Source organism: Schistocerca gregaria, chromosome X (assembly GCF_023897955.1).
Source record: "Schistocerca gregaria isolate iqSchGreg1 chromosome X, iqSchGreg1.2, whole genome shotgun sequence".
In the NCBI taxonomy this organism is placed as follows: Eukaryota; Metazoa; Arthropoda; class Insecta; order Orthoptera; family Acrididae; genus Schistocerca; species Schistocerca gregaria.
This window is the reverse complement of record NC_064931.1, coordinates 793,052,851-793,069,133: the sequence shown is the minus strand read 5'-3', so window position 1 is coordinate 793,069,133 and position 16,283 is coordinate 793,052,851. Positions and strand designations below refer to the sequence as shown.

Sequence of the window (16,283 nt, the reverse complement as noted above, 5' to 3'; positions counted from 1 at the left end):
TGTGATAGTGAAGTGGAAAAGTGAAGGGACATGTACAAGCACAAAAGCATACAGGCCAGTCTCATCTGCTGACTGACAGAGACCACCAACAGTTGAAGAGGGTCATAATGTTTAATAGGCAGACATCTATCCAGACCATCACACAGGAATTCCAAACTGCATCAGGATCCATTGCAAGTACTGTGACAGTTAGGCGAGAGGTGAGAAACTTGATTTCATGGTCAAGTGTCTGCTCATAAGCTTCTCATCACACTGGTAAATGCCAAACAACATCTTGCTTGGTGTAAGGAGCGTAAACATTGGACGATTGAACAGTGGAAAAAGTTGTGTGGAGTGATGAATCATGGTACACAATGTGACGTTCCGATGGTGGAGTGTTGATATGGCGAATGTCCGGTGAACATCATCTGACAGTGTGTGTAGTGCCAACAGTAAAATTCGAAGGCACACCTGTTATGGTGTGATTTTCTGTTTCATGGAGGGGGCTTGCACCCCTTGTTGTTTTGCGTGGCACTAATACAGCACAGGCCTACATTGATGTTTGATGCACCTTCTTGCTTCCCACTGTTGAAGAGCTATTCGGGTATGGCAATTGCATGTTTTCAACATGATCAAGCACCTGATCATAATGTCATAATGCATGGCCTGTAGCAGAGTGGTTACATGACAATAACGTTCTGTAATGGGCAGGCCTGCACAGAGTCCAGTCCTAACCTGAATCCTATAGAACACCTTTGGGAACGCCGACTTCGTGCCAGGCCTTACTGAATGACATTGATACCTCTCCTCAATGCAGCACACCGTGAAGAATGGGCTTTCCCAAAGAGACCTTCTAGCACCTGATTGAACGTTTGCCTGCAAGAGTGGAAGCTGTCATCAAGGTTAAGGGTGGGCCAACACCATATTGAATTCCAGCATTACCAATGGAGGGAGCCATGAAATTGTAAGTCATATTCAGCCAGGTGTCCAGGTACTTTTGATCACATGGTGTACCTATTGCAGAAGCAGTAAGGCTAAAGAATTAGTTGCCGTGTATTTACAATATCAAAACTGTAGATACAAGTAGTTTCCACCAGAATAAGACTAGGAAGCCTGTGCATGTGAAGTTTTAGTGACAAACACCACAATTATAATTAGTACACTTTACGAAGCCCCTCTTAAAAATTTTCAGAGGTTTTTACAAAAATTTGAAACCTTATTATGTCATTTGTTTGAGAAATGAAGACAAATAAAAATTTGTGGCGATTTAAATATTTTTTGAAGGAGTCTGAGCAAAGGAGTCAGTAGTTCATCTTCTTCAAAGTGTGTAAATTGTTCTGGAGACCAGACTGCAGTGTCTTCCTTGAAGAAAGGAAGATGCAGGAGAGTTAAAATAATGAAGTGCATGCCATATAGCGAGGCTAAAAAGATCTATAAGACCATGCAGCCCCCCTCCCCCGCATGCGCGCGCACCCACACACGCACCCACACGCGCGCGTGCGCGCACACACACACACATTTGCTGTCTCCTTTGCTGAAGTTCTTAAACAGCCAGTTCAAAAAACTGATGCTCCTACAAAAACAGAGGTTGCTAGTGTTAGCTCTGGTAGCAGTGTTTGTCAATGCATTTGTACTGCTGCAGTTATTTTGAAGTTCGTATCTCCCCCCAGAACATCAGAAAAGGCTGTGGTTGCCAATGTTGCAGAGCTCACTGCTGCAGTTGTGGCTCTGAAGCCTCCCCAGACCAAAAAATCAATGGCAAAGTTTCAATCACTGACAGTCAGAAAGTAAACAGTCTGGAAATATTGATGTCATTCTCTCTGATGTCTCGTGATTTGTCTTCAGAGCCATTAGACCTTTATGACAGCCAGGGCACTCATCTCACCCCAAGACTGAGTCTCCACACATTGTAGGATCTCCTCCTCGGCAGAAAGAAGAGTTGAAAGCGCTACCCCCATGATAAATGACCCCCATACTACAGTGGAACAATAATCGGTTCAGGACACATGTGGAGGAACTAAAACTTCTAGCACAGGAACATTACCTGTGTGTGTATTTGCAGGAAAAGCATTTTACAAGGTTTGATGCCCCTGTACTATGGGGCTATACCCTCCATTGCAACGATGACCTGATGGGGAAAGGGCTATGGGAAGGGTCATTACATTTGTCATTAACATGCACCACACCTCTCCTCTCCCCTGGCTACTGACCTTTAAGTGGTTTCAGTTGAAATTCATGTGTTTCAGAGGATCAATGAGGCTCTCGCAAATCATGTAGAACAGCTTCTCCAACCATGTCTCCTACTGGGAGACTTGAATGCCCATCATATATTGTGGGGCTCTACCTCTGTTTGTCCTCGGAGGGGGGGGGGGGGGGGGGGGGGGGGGCTGGGTTCTGGGTTTTGGGAGCTTCACGATGTCTCGTGAGCTGTGCACCCTCAACATATGCACTCCCACTTTTTTTTGCTACTGTGTCATCCTCAGCCATCAACCTCTTTTTCTGCTCTCCAGCCCTCACAGATTGAATTCAGTTGGATGACCTTCATTCCAGTGATCACTTTCAACTCTGGATGCACTCATTAGATGGAACTTTTCCTGAAAGGATGCAGCTATGATGGATAACCAGCAGAGTGAACTGGATGCTGTTCAGCTAGCTGACTGTGTCTAAATGTCACAACAAGATCCAGGAGTGTGTAGACCACATCACACGAGTGGTCCACCATGCTGTTGATGTCTACATCCCCAACTCTGGTGGTCATCTTCAGAGGCAGCCTGTCCCTTGGTGGACCGATGTGTGCTGTTCAGTAATTTGGGTCAGGTGTGTGGCTCTGCGATGGTTTAAGTGCCGCCCAGTGGTGAGAAACCTCACAGCCTTTTATTTGGCAAAGGCCAAGACTTAACACATCCTCAAGGAAAGCAAGAAAAATCATGGCTAGCATTCTTATATTCTACCAACTGTTCCACTTGTTCTGCAGCAGTATGGGGAGCCATTAGGAGGATTTCCGGTAAAGGCAGTCGGTTACCTGTAGTGGTGGTGTTGAAACAAGGTATCGCCAAACAACACCTGGAGACATCACGCAGAAAATGGCAGAGCACTTTTCACTGACTACTGCCACTGCAAGCCAGGATTCATTGTTCTGTCACTACCATGCCACCGTGCAGAGGGTCAAGCTGAACTTCCAGTACACTGTTTCGGAGTCCTACAACTGCCCATGCTCCATGTGGGAGCTGGATCCAATGCTGTCTGACACTTGTGATACTATGCCCAGTCAAGACTAAATCCGATACAGCATGCTGCAACACTTGTGAATGGTGTTTTAATTAGATATGGCTGTCAGGCTGCTTTCCAAACTGGTGGTGAAAGGCAATTTTGATACCTCTCCTCAAGATCCAAATGTGTCCAAGCAATTATTGGAGCATCACCTTAACAAGCTTTGTGGGAGAGACCCTAGAACACTTGGTCAGTGGTTGTCTGGTCTGGATATTAGAGACTAGGCAGCATTTTAGAAAGCATAGCTTGTGTGAAACTCAGCTTGCCTTTTGTCGCATGATATTCTGCGAACTATAGATAAAGGACATCAGGCAGATTTCATATTTCCAGATTTGCAGAAAGCGTTTGCAGTGGTGCCCCCACTGCAGGCCGTTACAGAAGGTACAAGCATGTGGAATAGGTTCATAGATATGTGAGTGGCTCGAAGACTTCTTAAGTTATAGAACCCAGTAAGTTATCAATTGACAGTGTGTGTTCATCAGAGACAAGGTATTGCCTGGAGTGCCCCAGGGAAGTGTGATAGGACCGCTGTTATTCTCTGTTTACATAAATGATGTGGTGGACAGGGTGAGCAGCAATCTGTGGTTCTTTGCTCATATGCTGTGGTGTATGGTAAGGTGTCAAAGTCAAATGACTTCGACAAACTTTGAAGTTGGTGTGATGAGTGGCAGCCATGTTGAAATGTAGAAAAATGTAAGTTAATGAGGATGAGTAGGAAAAACAAACCCGTAATGTTCAGATTCAGATTATTAGTTTACTACTTGGCACAGTGACGTCGATTAAATATCTGGGCATAGTAGTGCAAAGCAGTATAAAATAGAATGAGCCTGTGAAGTCTGTGGTAGGGAACGGCAATGGTGGAATTCAAATATGAATCTCTGGAGGGAAGGCAACATTCTTTTTGAGGAACACCATTAAGAATATTTAGCGAACCAGTGTTCGAAGCAGAGTGTAGAATGATTCTGTTTCTTCCAACATACATTGCGCATGAAGACCATGAAGATATGATATGAGGAATTAAGGCTGTTATGGAGGCATATAGACAGTTGTTTTTCCGTTGCTGTATTTGTGAGAGGAACAGGAAATGAAATGACTAGTAGTGGTATGGGGTACCCTCCGCCACACACCATAAGGTGTATTGCAAAGTATCGATGTAAGTAGCTGTAGACTGCTCGTTCAACTATGGAATGCCTCTTTACTAATTATCCACAAGCAATGAGGGTGTTTGGGATCTGTGCAAAGTGCATGCTGGAGTCCTTTGGTGTGTGGCTTGTACAGGTTCAAATCCGGGGTTTTCACCAACTGCCTCGCTGGTTACTGCAGAGACCCACAGTGATATTAGATTTAGCACAGTGCAGCAGAGACTGCACTCCTGCTTATGCTTTTAATACTATGTTTTCCAGTGTTTTAACACTGATTGTATCTTAAAGAGTCAGTTGCCTACAGATGTCACGGCCATAGATGCTGAGTATCTGCCATATTGAGGGTGCTGGAGCAGATGAGATATGCTGTACCTGTTAAATCTCTTGTCTGTTCAACTCCCTGAGTGCCTTCAGTCTCTGCAATGCATGTACCCAGGTGATATAGTAGTCGAGGATATCCAGGACTCCCTTCTCCACTTCCAAAGGCTGGGTATTGCGAGAAACGAAAGGCAAGATGTAGCAGCCAAAGAGGCGTGTAGTGATCCTCAGTTAGTACAATGTGCCATCATCCTGCACGATATCACCTCATGGTTGAGGTACAGAGTCATGCATTAATGGGGAGAAGAGTGGCTGGGCGTAGCAGATAATAAACTGTGAAACGTAGATTTAATTTCAAAGAATATTCTCAAAAATTTATTTTATTTACTAGCAATTCATCAAGTACATTAACACATTTAATCACACTATGTGAGTGTGGACGTAGTTGCCAGGTAGTAACTGATGAAATCATAACCAAATTGCTTTTAAGAAATGGGAATTTTATTCCTAAAAGCTATTTTTGTAAAGAAACATATTTAAAATTATAAGCAGAAAGCATCCTCTGAATATCAGCTTTTTTATTCAGAGGCAGAAGGAAATAAGTTTTAACTGTATGTGTTTTCGGGCAGAGAACCCTGCCACTCCCTTTTGACACGGCCGTAGTTATGACCGCTTGGAACAGCCTCTGAAAGAATACACTGGTGCAAATCTGCAACACACCAGATTACTTTAAACTAAAAGTTTTAACAATTTACACAAGCACACCAACTATGCTCCTCCGTAGGAGGGATGGAAATGGTACAAAACACTAAGAATTAAAATATTGACCTTGCCACCGAAGGTGCAACTTGATTTTAACTTCTAAGAAAAGTCTTACGGTGAAAGGGTGGCAACTTTATATACTAAAATGACCATTTAAATAAAAGCCCATGAAATGCAATCGTATATAAAATTCTACACGGTTGGCCAAACAAGTTTAGATGCTCTACGGTACACAGAAACCACCTCTGAAGATCATAGGCAAGGTCAAAACATATTTCAGGTATTGAGCCGTTACACTCCAAGCAATAAATTCGTTAACACGCCAAATCAGACAAACATGACAGATGCAGCTCTGAACGACAGACAGACACTAACTGCCTAACAAATGCGGACGAAAGACAGATGAGCAAGCTGGGGATGAGAGACTGACCAAGAAAACAAGTAGAATTTAACAGGAGTAAATCACACAACATATCACCAATCACTTAATTTCTAATAAACTGCAATTTCTCGAGAAGACCTGGTGCAGCACCCTCAAATCACTCTGCCAAACCGCCCACTGCCAGCCGCTTCAACAGATGCAGGAAGGCGTGCCGATCTCCCGTCTTTCCGGGTCCGCACCAACCGACCAACTGCCCGCTGCTCCATCGCGACTGCACTGCTGGTGCGTCTCCCACTCACTTCCAGACACACGACGGCGGAAATACTGGATCAGACCCAACCATGCAGAGGAAACACGCCCTCTGGCAAAACGACATCCCTGCACCAGGAAGGACCGAGCCAAGCTCCACAAGATGGTAACTGAAGGGGCCCAGAAGCCCTTGGAGAACCAGTTAAACCATGGCGTTGCAGCTCACACCGCCCAGACTGATGTTTTGGGTGACTCCTGTTGCTCTCGTGTCGACCGCGAAGTCACTACCCCTCGCTATATGCTGCTGCCCACTGGACTCACGTGGTGACCTCACATGCGCCGATGCTCAAGATGGACCAGTCATCTTGTGTCTCAGTGTGCGACCGACCAACCGGTCGATCCAACCTTGATCCGAACGACGGACGTATTCGCACTCCGAATGACGGACAGACACTAACTGCCTCAGACTGACTGACTGGTGAGCTCATAGCGCCCCTTAAATGCACGTGAACAGGCAACCTCTCCCCTTTCCCACCAGAAGGAGACACCAAAGCTGCGATTGCCACAGAGGCGCCACCGCCAGAAACGGAGGGTGACTGCTTCACACTACGTGCTGCGGCGTCCTCTTCAAAACAGCAGTTTTTACCACGGCTCAAACTGTGTCTAGTGATTTCCACAATACTGCTGTTACGTATCTCCTTCCAACCACACAAGTGGGATGAGGTTCTCCTTACTCATCTTCAAATAGGCCACAACCCTATGATGCACGGCTTCTTGCTTTGAGAAGAGGCATCTCAAGTGTGTGGTGCTTGTGGCGTACATATCACTGTGTGCCACACTTTGGCAGACTGTGCTTTATTTTCAGACCAAAGGGCAACAGCAGATTTGTCAGTAAATCGGCCCTCTATTTTTATGTGACATTTGAATGAATGTGGTTAGAGTTTTAAGGTTTTGTGATATGTCCAACTTGTTTCCTAATATTTTATGAAGATATTCTTAATGGGTTAAAAAGGTGATTGGCTCACCCACGTTATTCATAAGTGGTCAGCCAGTCACATTTCCCCTTGGTGTTAGTTTAACTCCTGTGTCGTTTTCTTTATGTTTTAGTCCCAAGTTTTGCACCTTTCCTCAGTTGTCTTATAGTGTGTAAGATTGGGTGATTGTATGTGTGTTCACCTGATTGAAGTGGGAGCGAGTGAGTGTCATGTTGTAAGCTTACTTCTCACAGTCTGATAACATGTTTCATTGTTTTGTCTACATTCATTTCTTTTAATATTTATATGGGCACAGATAACCACACACACACACACACACACACACACACACACACACACACACACACACACACACACCCTTACTGTTGCACAAAAAGGGGGAAGTATGTAGCCATAAAAATATTTGACAGCAACTCTTGCAAATTAAAAGTTACTGGCATCTAATGAAAGTTTTATAAATACATTTAAATCATTGCCACTTGACAACTCATTCTACTCCACTGGTGAATTTCTTAGTTTTGTATGTGGTTGTTACTACATTTATCAAATTTTGTTGTGGATTAAGATAAAACAAAAATAATCAACAATGTAAACAGGGAACATACAATCCTGTTTTCACAGACAAGTTGTATCTTATTTGTGAAACTACCGAGCCATTCTAAAATATGGCAAGTCATCACAAATGTGACCCATGGTACATGCAAGAAGCTAAGCGAACTGTTTTCATAATTTTCATATACCAGGAGCTATACATTATTTTTGAGATAGTTTATTTATTTTTCAAAATGTAAAATAGTGAGCTTACAATCCACGAGGAACTATGTAATGGTGTAAATAGTTATGACTTTCCTCAGTGTAAAACAAGCAGAGATGTCTGATTAGCATGCTGTAAATAACAAGTTAGTTAGTTAGTTAGTTAGTTAGTTAGTTAGTTAGTTAGTTAGTTATCTTAACATTCACTGTCTCATCATTGTGATGTCTCACTCTTATGTGGAACGAGTCAGTTTTGTATTTCAGTACAGTTTCTCGGCAAAAAATATGCCATCATGCTGATTATTTATATCATTACCATAAAATACTTTTTTTTTTACAGGCAACAGTTTATAAGCAATTATTTTCTCTACCCCCCCCCCCCTCCCCCTCTCTCTCCTTCCCCCCTCCCATAATGTCACATTGTATTATTACACATTCAGAAATTCTTGTATTTGGTAGAAGTGGCTGTCAAAAGATTTTTGTACCTGAGTAAAGGATAATGTATGCAATTTCTCCTGTTGATACTACATTTATGAACGTTACTGTAGTTCACAAATATTGGTTGTTTGTTGAAACTATGGAGATGATGTCAGGAGGCTCAGATCTTTCAAGTCCACAGCTCGTGGTCTCGCAGTCGCATTTGCGCTTCCCCTGCTCAGGGCCCCGGGTTTGATTCCCGGTGGGGTCATGGATTTTCACTTGCTTTGAAATGACTGGGTGTTTGTATTGTCCTCATCATTTCATCATCATTCATGAAAATGGTAAGATTGGACTGAGCAAAGGTTGGGAACTTGTACGGGCACTGATAACCACACAGTGGAGTGCCCCACAAACTAGTCATCATCATCATCATCATCATCATCATAATCATCATCATCAAATGTTTCAACAGCTTTTTACATGTGTTCTTATTACACACTTCTGTGATTAAAAACACTTTTTCTTTTTCAATTACCTGAGAATATGATGCCATGAGACATTTTTGATAATCGGTGTGAAGAAAATTATTTATCAGTTGACAAGAAAATTTTATTTACTTTTTCAAGTGGTGAAATCTCTCCCACACATTTGATTACAATACTCATGTCAGCACCATAGATAATTGTTTCTGCTTCTTGTATATGTGATGGGACATTATTTATGTATAATGAGACCAAGAGTAAACCAGTATTGATCCCTGTCATACACCTGTTGTGACTATTATTTCTTAATGCCACAAACTGCATATTTTTAGTTAAATAGAGAAAAAATCAGTTACCAACAAGTCCTCTGAAACCATAAAATTTTAGCTTATGAGAACTCTAAGAGTTGCACAGTCAGATACTTTCGACAAGTCACAGAAAGTATGAATTGGCAGCTTTTGTCGTTTAAATTTTGTTTAATGCGTATCGTGAGTTGAAAGTGGCATCTTATGTGTAGATAGCCACCTGAAATTAAAATTGTGACCAAGTATTTTATTTGGGATAATTATATTAGGATTTCACATAGATAATCTTTTCTACTGCATTTGAGAAAGAGGTAAGTAGTGAGACTGTATTAATATTGGTTTTACTGCTTTCATGTAAAGGGGTGTCACAATAGAATATTTCAGTATGTCTGGAAATGCACATTATATCCACAGTATTGTGTAAAGTGATTTAAAAATCTTACAAGTGACTCACCTTGAGAATGGCTGTAAGGTTATCAGCTGAAATATCAAAACAAGAATTAATGATATCGTGGATGCACACCCAAAAGATGATGGAACATTTGATTTGCCAGGAAAAATTTTCCTATCCTTTCTGTAGAGATTTTGCATTTGAGATACTTGATTACATTTATAATTTATTTTGCAGAGCATGGAACAATTGTAATTTGCCTGTGTGTATGTAGCATTGGCATCGCTTCATACACATATTGTGTTGACTTATCCTTCGAACTACCCATGCCAGACTTCTGAGTTGCTACCATTTATTATTTGACTGTTTTGCTTTATAACAAAATCCTCACAGTTCAAGTGTTGGTCAGTTAGAGCTGATGAATGTTCAGTGGTGTTGATTGTTTACATGTAGTGGGGTTAAAATGACAAGACCAAATTGATTCTGTACCTGTGATAGGTCATTAAAGCTGAGAATGATGTTCCTGATAAATGATGAACCACAAGATGTCAGGTAGGGTTTTGAGTTTTCTTGTTATTTTCTTTGTAAGGTTATAATTTTCCTAAAAAGAATTAAATTAATCATATGGAACTGGCTCTGAAAGTATGATGCCATATATTTGATCAGATAATGGCAAGTGACTGTTGTTCTTCAAACTGCAATGAAGTTTAGTGCAGCAATGAATAGTGCCTGGGTATTTGGCGAAACCTCATGGAACAGTGCCTGCAGATATACCAAATCTGAAATCCATTGAAATAGTTTTTGAAACCAGTCAAATGTACACTCCTGGAAATTGAAATAAGAACACCGTGAATTCATTGTCCCAGGAAGGGGAAACTTTATTGACACATTCCTGGGGTCAGATAAATCACATGATCACACTGACAGAACCACAGGCACATAGACACAGGCAACAGGGCATGCACAATGTCGGCACTAGTACAGTGTATATCCACCTTTCGCAGCAATGCAGGCTGCTATTCTCCCATGGAGACGATCGCAGAGATGCTGGATGTAGTCCTGTGGAATGGCTTGCCATGCCATTTCCGCCTGGCGCCTCAGTTGGACCAGCGTTCGTGCTGGACGTGCAGACCGCGTGAGACGACGCTTCATCCAGTCCCAAACATGCTAAATGGGGGACAGATCCGGAGATCTTGCTGGCCAGGGTAGTTGACTTACACCTTCTAGAGCACGTTGGGTGGCACGGGATACATGCGGACGTGCATTGTCCTGTTGGAACAGCAAGTTCCCTTGCCGGTCTAGGAATGGTAGAACGATGGGTTCGATGACGGTTTGGATGTACCGTGCACTATTCAGTGTCCCCTCGACGATCACCAGAGGTGTACGGCCAGTGTAGGAGATCGCTCCCCACACCATGATGCCGGGTGTTGGCCCTGTGTACCTCGGTCGTATGCAGTCCTGATTGTGGCGCTCACCTTCACGGCGCCAAACACGCATACGAACATCATTGGCACCAAGGCAGAAGCAACTCTCATCGCTGAAGACGACACGTCTCCATTCGTCCCTCTATTCACGCCTGTCGCGACACCACTGGTGCGGACTGCACGATGTTGGGGCGTGAGCGGAAGACGGCCTAACGGTGTGCGGGACCGTAGCCCAGCTTCATGGAGACGGTTGCGAATGGTCCTCGCCGATACCCCAGGAGCAACAGTGTCCCTAATTTGCTGGGAAGTGGCGGTGCGGTCCCCTACGGCACTGCGTAGGATCCTACGGTCTTGGCGTGCATCCATGCGTCGCTGCGGTCCGGTCCCAGGTCGACGGGCACGTGCACCTTCCGCCGACCACTGGCGACAACATCGATGTACTGTGGAGACCTCACGCCCCACGTGTTGAGCAGTTAAGAGGTACGTCCACCCGGCCTCCCGCATGCCCACTATACGCCCTCGCTCAAAGTCCGTCAGCTGCACATACGGTTCACGTCCACGCTGTCGCGGCATGCTACCAGTGTTAAAGACTGCGATGGAGCTCCGTATGCCACGGCAAACTGGCTGACACTGACGGCGGCGGTGCACAAATGCTGCGCAGCTAGCGCCATTCGACGGCCAACACCGCGGTTCTTGGTGTGTCCGCTGTGCGGTGCGTGTGATCATTGCTTGTACAGCCCTCTCGCAGTGACCGGAGCAAGTATGGTGGGTCTGACACACCGGTGTCAATGTGTTCTTTTTTCCATTTCCAGGAGTGTACATCTTACAAAAAGTTGTACTATTTTTGTAGAAAGGATGAGGCAAATATAATATGAAGCTCATAAGAGATGTGCAAAGTAATGAGTGTAGTAGGTATAACAATGTGACAGATAAATTCAGATTTTGATGATATGTCAAACAGAAAATGTAATAAATTAGAAAATGAAGCAGGGATTATGAAGTGTAAATGAGAAATAGAAGTTATGGTAAAGGAAATGTGACAGATATGAATGAAAAAAGCTGAGGATGAAGGAAATGGAGACAGAGGGGTGCGGTAGTAAAAATAGAGATTAGAGTTTCTTGACCAACAAAAGTCACCTCCGTTACTGTTGGGACTCTGCTGCACATTCGATTGACAGCATGCAATTGTGACCTTGTCTAGTGCAGATATTTCAAATCAGATAGTACGTATCAATTTGGGTTGGTTCATAATGATAACACTTCCTGAATTGTAGTAGCCTTAGCACACTGTATACTGTGTAGTTGCCACTGACAGTGCTTGTGTTATTGTGTGATAATCAGGCTAGAAAATTTTTTTGGGTAGCTATCTCCACTGAAACTGACTTCTCGGCACTCATGCCACCAACAAAACTGATGGCTAGAACTAAAGAAAACTCTTGTTGGCTGCCAGTTTGATGTTTGTACTAACATAGCTGTAGAACCATTTTCCATTGTGATTAATATTTATGGAGCGTAATATTTATCAATGTTCTTTGACTGGTAATTGTATTAAAAAACAAATTGTCATTCAGAATATGTATATTGTAGTTCTCTTCTTTCTTAGGTACTGGCTGAACGGTATATGAAGGTTCGTGCAGCATCTATCTCAGATAACTCATCTACAACTTGCACACCATCTGCACTTCAGTCATCTGCAAATACGGGTGGTATGCGCATCATCATATTCTTTTAATTTGTAAATTATTCATGGTGTGCTTTTGTTGTGCAAATAATACATGACATGGCAAGTACTTCTACTTATAAAAATTCCACATCATTGCTGTTGTGTTCACGAAAGGTAGGTGTCCAACACAAAGGTAGCAGGAAGCAAACCTCTCGCCACAGGTGTCCTTAGCTAAATGGAAATGACATGCTTGCACACTAAAGAATGCCTTCGTATTCTGTATGATGTTGAGAGGCTGCTGCTTACAAGGATAAATGAGAAGTGATTGAAAGGCAACCATATTAACAAGAACATCATTTGTGAGAAAGTGAGAATAATTTTTGTTGGCCTTGTTAAGATGACACTAGGATCAGCAGCAGCTGAAGAAGAGTTTAAGGGAAGTTCTGGTTGGTTTGAGAAGTTTAAGAAAAGACCCGGCAGCCACAGCATTGTGAGGCATGGCGAAGCAGCCAGCTCCGACATGAAGGCAGCAGAGAACTTCACCAGAAACTTCAAGTTGCTCATTGATTCTGAGGGTTTTGTACCACAGCAGGTTTTTAATTGTGATGAGATGGGTCTATGGAAAAATATTCCAAAGCGTACCTTAATAACAGGAGAGGAGAGTGCGTTGCCTGGTCAGAAGCCAATGAAAGACTGTCTAGCATTGCTGTTCTGTGCCATTGCCATCGGTGATTTGTAAATTAAACAGGTGCTTGTTTACCATTCAGGAACTCCACAAGCCTTCAAGAAGTGTAAAGTCCAGAAGAGCGGGTTAAATATGATGTGGAGGCCTATGACACGTGATCTTTTTTGTGATTGGTTAAGTGAACTGTTTGGTCCTTTGGTGAAAAAATATTTGCTTGAGATGAATCTGCCAATCCATGTCATGCTTGTTACGGACAGCTCTACTGCTCATTCTCCAGGCCTGAAAGACCACCACCCTGAAGAATTTCAATTCATCAAGATCCAATTTCTGTCTCCCAAGACTACCAACGCATCTAACTGTGGAACACCAAATTTTATATTAAAATAAGTTCTGAAAATATCACACTATATATTTTCACTGATCTGTAGTTTGAGGTACCTCTCCTGGAGAAGAGCAGACATTTTGTGCACATTCATATTTGAATTTTAATAGCATTAAGTCTCTGTCATGATCTGGCAGTCTGCATGTTCTTTTGGATTGCTTTCCTCTTTTTACCTTTGTGGGATGAATTACTCATTAATCTGTTGATCCAAATTTTGCATGTGTGATATGTGATACGCTAAACATTACACTCTCTTGACAAATGCATACCTTAACAATTTCTAAAGACAATTGATATTCAAGTGAACAATGGCAACGGGATACACTTTCTTCTTTGTCTCTTCACTTCACCCATCTCAGTGCACTAGAAAGCCAACAGTTGTGTCTATATGTCATAATGAAGTACCCAAAATCTCTGAAAGAGTTGCACCTTATCGTTTGCTGTTAAATTTTCACGTGAGGACTGACAGTGGAAAACCTTTCCTTGAAAAGAACAAAATTATATTCCTAATGTTTAACAAAATATGTGATATTTAGGCTTACACCTGAATGAAAAATAGTGCAAAAAATCGAAATAATGTTCAAAATATTCCAGTTTTGTCCTTTGCACTGCTGTATTAGAACCCTGCAAATATTTAACACACACTACTTTTTGCCTATGCAAGTTATGGAAGACTTTTCTCATTTCAAATAGCAATTACATTGTTGTTCCACTCACACCACCAGGTGGAAGTTTTTCAAGAATTTGACCATTTCTTCTCAATGTATAATGACACTCACTGTCCATCAATCCCTTACGTTGATTATCCTTTTGTCCATCCACTCACAAATGTTAACTTTGTTTCCTTCATTTATTCAAATGCTTTTGTGTGTTTTTTGCTCATTACAAGAACATGTGGTGTGTTGCACATACTGATTACACTTACCACATTGTGTGCAGCAATAAATTATTTTGTGGTTCGACAATGGTACCAAAAATAGTGCGAGACAGGAACAATTTAACCAGTATTAGCAGGTCATCAGATAAAATGGTATTCCACTTCTTGTGGCAAAAATATCGGTTACAATGTTGATATGATATGAGTTTTGTGTGTTAGTACTGGGTGCTCAGTCTAAACAAACAGTAAATTCCGGGCCTCATTTTGTACATTCAGTTTGATACTATTATATGAAGATATGCAAATATTTTAATATGTTATTCTACAAGTAAAACTAAAGAAAATAGTTCATGTAAACATAAGTCCACAAATGTTTAGTTATGGAGTTACGGCAAATAAAAAGATTTTGCTTGAAATTTACCAACTTCACTAATATGAAGCCATTGCAAAACTGTATGAGCATAATGCAAAGCACAATTTCCATATATTTTGTTGTTACTGGTCTGGTGAATCTAATAAAATATGTCCCAGACATGTATTGACAATAGTTTTCCAGAACATCCAGAGAAGCAAAGATTATTATACAAGTAAATTTGTTTACTTTCCATTAAGAATGTAGAAACGTTTATGTCATTGTTGGCAACCATGAGTGAGTTGTTTGTCATTTCCTAACCTTGAAACAAGTTAGTTTTCTGTGTTGTTTTGTGAAAGAATATAACAACAACAGTGTATTTAAGTGAAACCACATAGTAAGTGTTGTAGTTTGTAGATTATTTGTGAAATAGGGATGCCTTTCAAATTTATGACAGAGGAAGATGTCGATATGGTGTTTATTTATGGAAAATGTGATAGTAATGCTGTGGCTTCAGTTAATGAATATCATGTACGTTAACCAACTTGGAGGATTCCAAATGCAGAAATCATTAGTGGAGTATTTCGAATTTTATGGGAGACAGTTTCTCTACCTAGTGTTCACAATCAGTACAAGTGCTCAATATGTGAAGATGATGATGATGATGATGATGATGATGATGATGATATTATGGATGCTGTTCAACGTAGCCTGGGTACCAGTACACGATGTATCTCTCAACAATTAGGCATTTCACGATCCAAGGTATGGCGTACACTGAAGTACAATAATCTGTATCATTGCCATGAACAAAAAGTGTATCATTTACATCCAGGAGATCCTGCCTTTTGCTTGGAGTTGTGCAACTGGTTAAATACGAATCAGAAGTTGCACAAATACATTTTATTTACCGATGAGGCACAGTTTACTCGAGCTGATATAAACAATTTACATAATGAGTACATATGGTCTGAAGCAAACCCACATGCAACAGTGCAGCACAATTTCCAGCAGCAATTTAGCATAAATGTGTGGTGTGGTATAATCAACACACACTTTATTGGACCATTCATTTTCCCAGGATGTCTAACTGGTGAGACATACTTATAATTCCTTCAAGAAGAAATGCCCTGCTTGTTCAAAGATGTTCTGTTTGCTACACAATTGCAAATGTATTTTCAACATGACAGCATGCTTCCACATTTCACCAATGCCGTTACCACACATTTAAATGAACATTTTCCCCAGAAATGGATTGGTCGTGATGCTACCCGTCTGTGGACACCCAGAGCGCCCGATTTGACGTCAATGGAATTTTGTGTATGGGATGGATGAAAGGCATAGTTTATGAGGAAAAGTCAATACACATGAGGCATTACTTGCTCACATTATTAATGCAATAGACAAAATTAAGAACAACCCTGTGAAACTGAAACGAGTAACAAAGATATT

At 41.8% G+C, this 16,283-nt stretch overlaps 1 protein-coding gene across 2 annotated transcripts in view; it reads left to right on the top strand.

Moving 5' to 3' along the window:
- Positions 1–16,283, top strand: part of LOC126299462 (RNA exonuclease 1 homolog) — a 196,884-nt gene that overhangs the window by 109,163 nt on the left and 71,438 nt on the right. For both annotated transcript variants that reach the window (XM_049991383.1, XM_049991384.1), the window contains exon 5: positions 12,476–12,578. In XM_049991383.1, the coding sequence (XP_049847340.1) occupies positions 12,476–12,578 (103 nt within the window). The remainder of the gene's footprint in view (positions 1–12,475; positions 12,579–16,283) is intronic.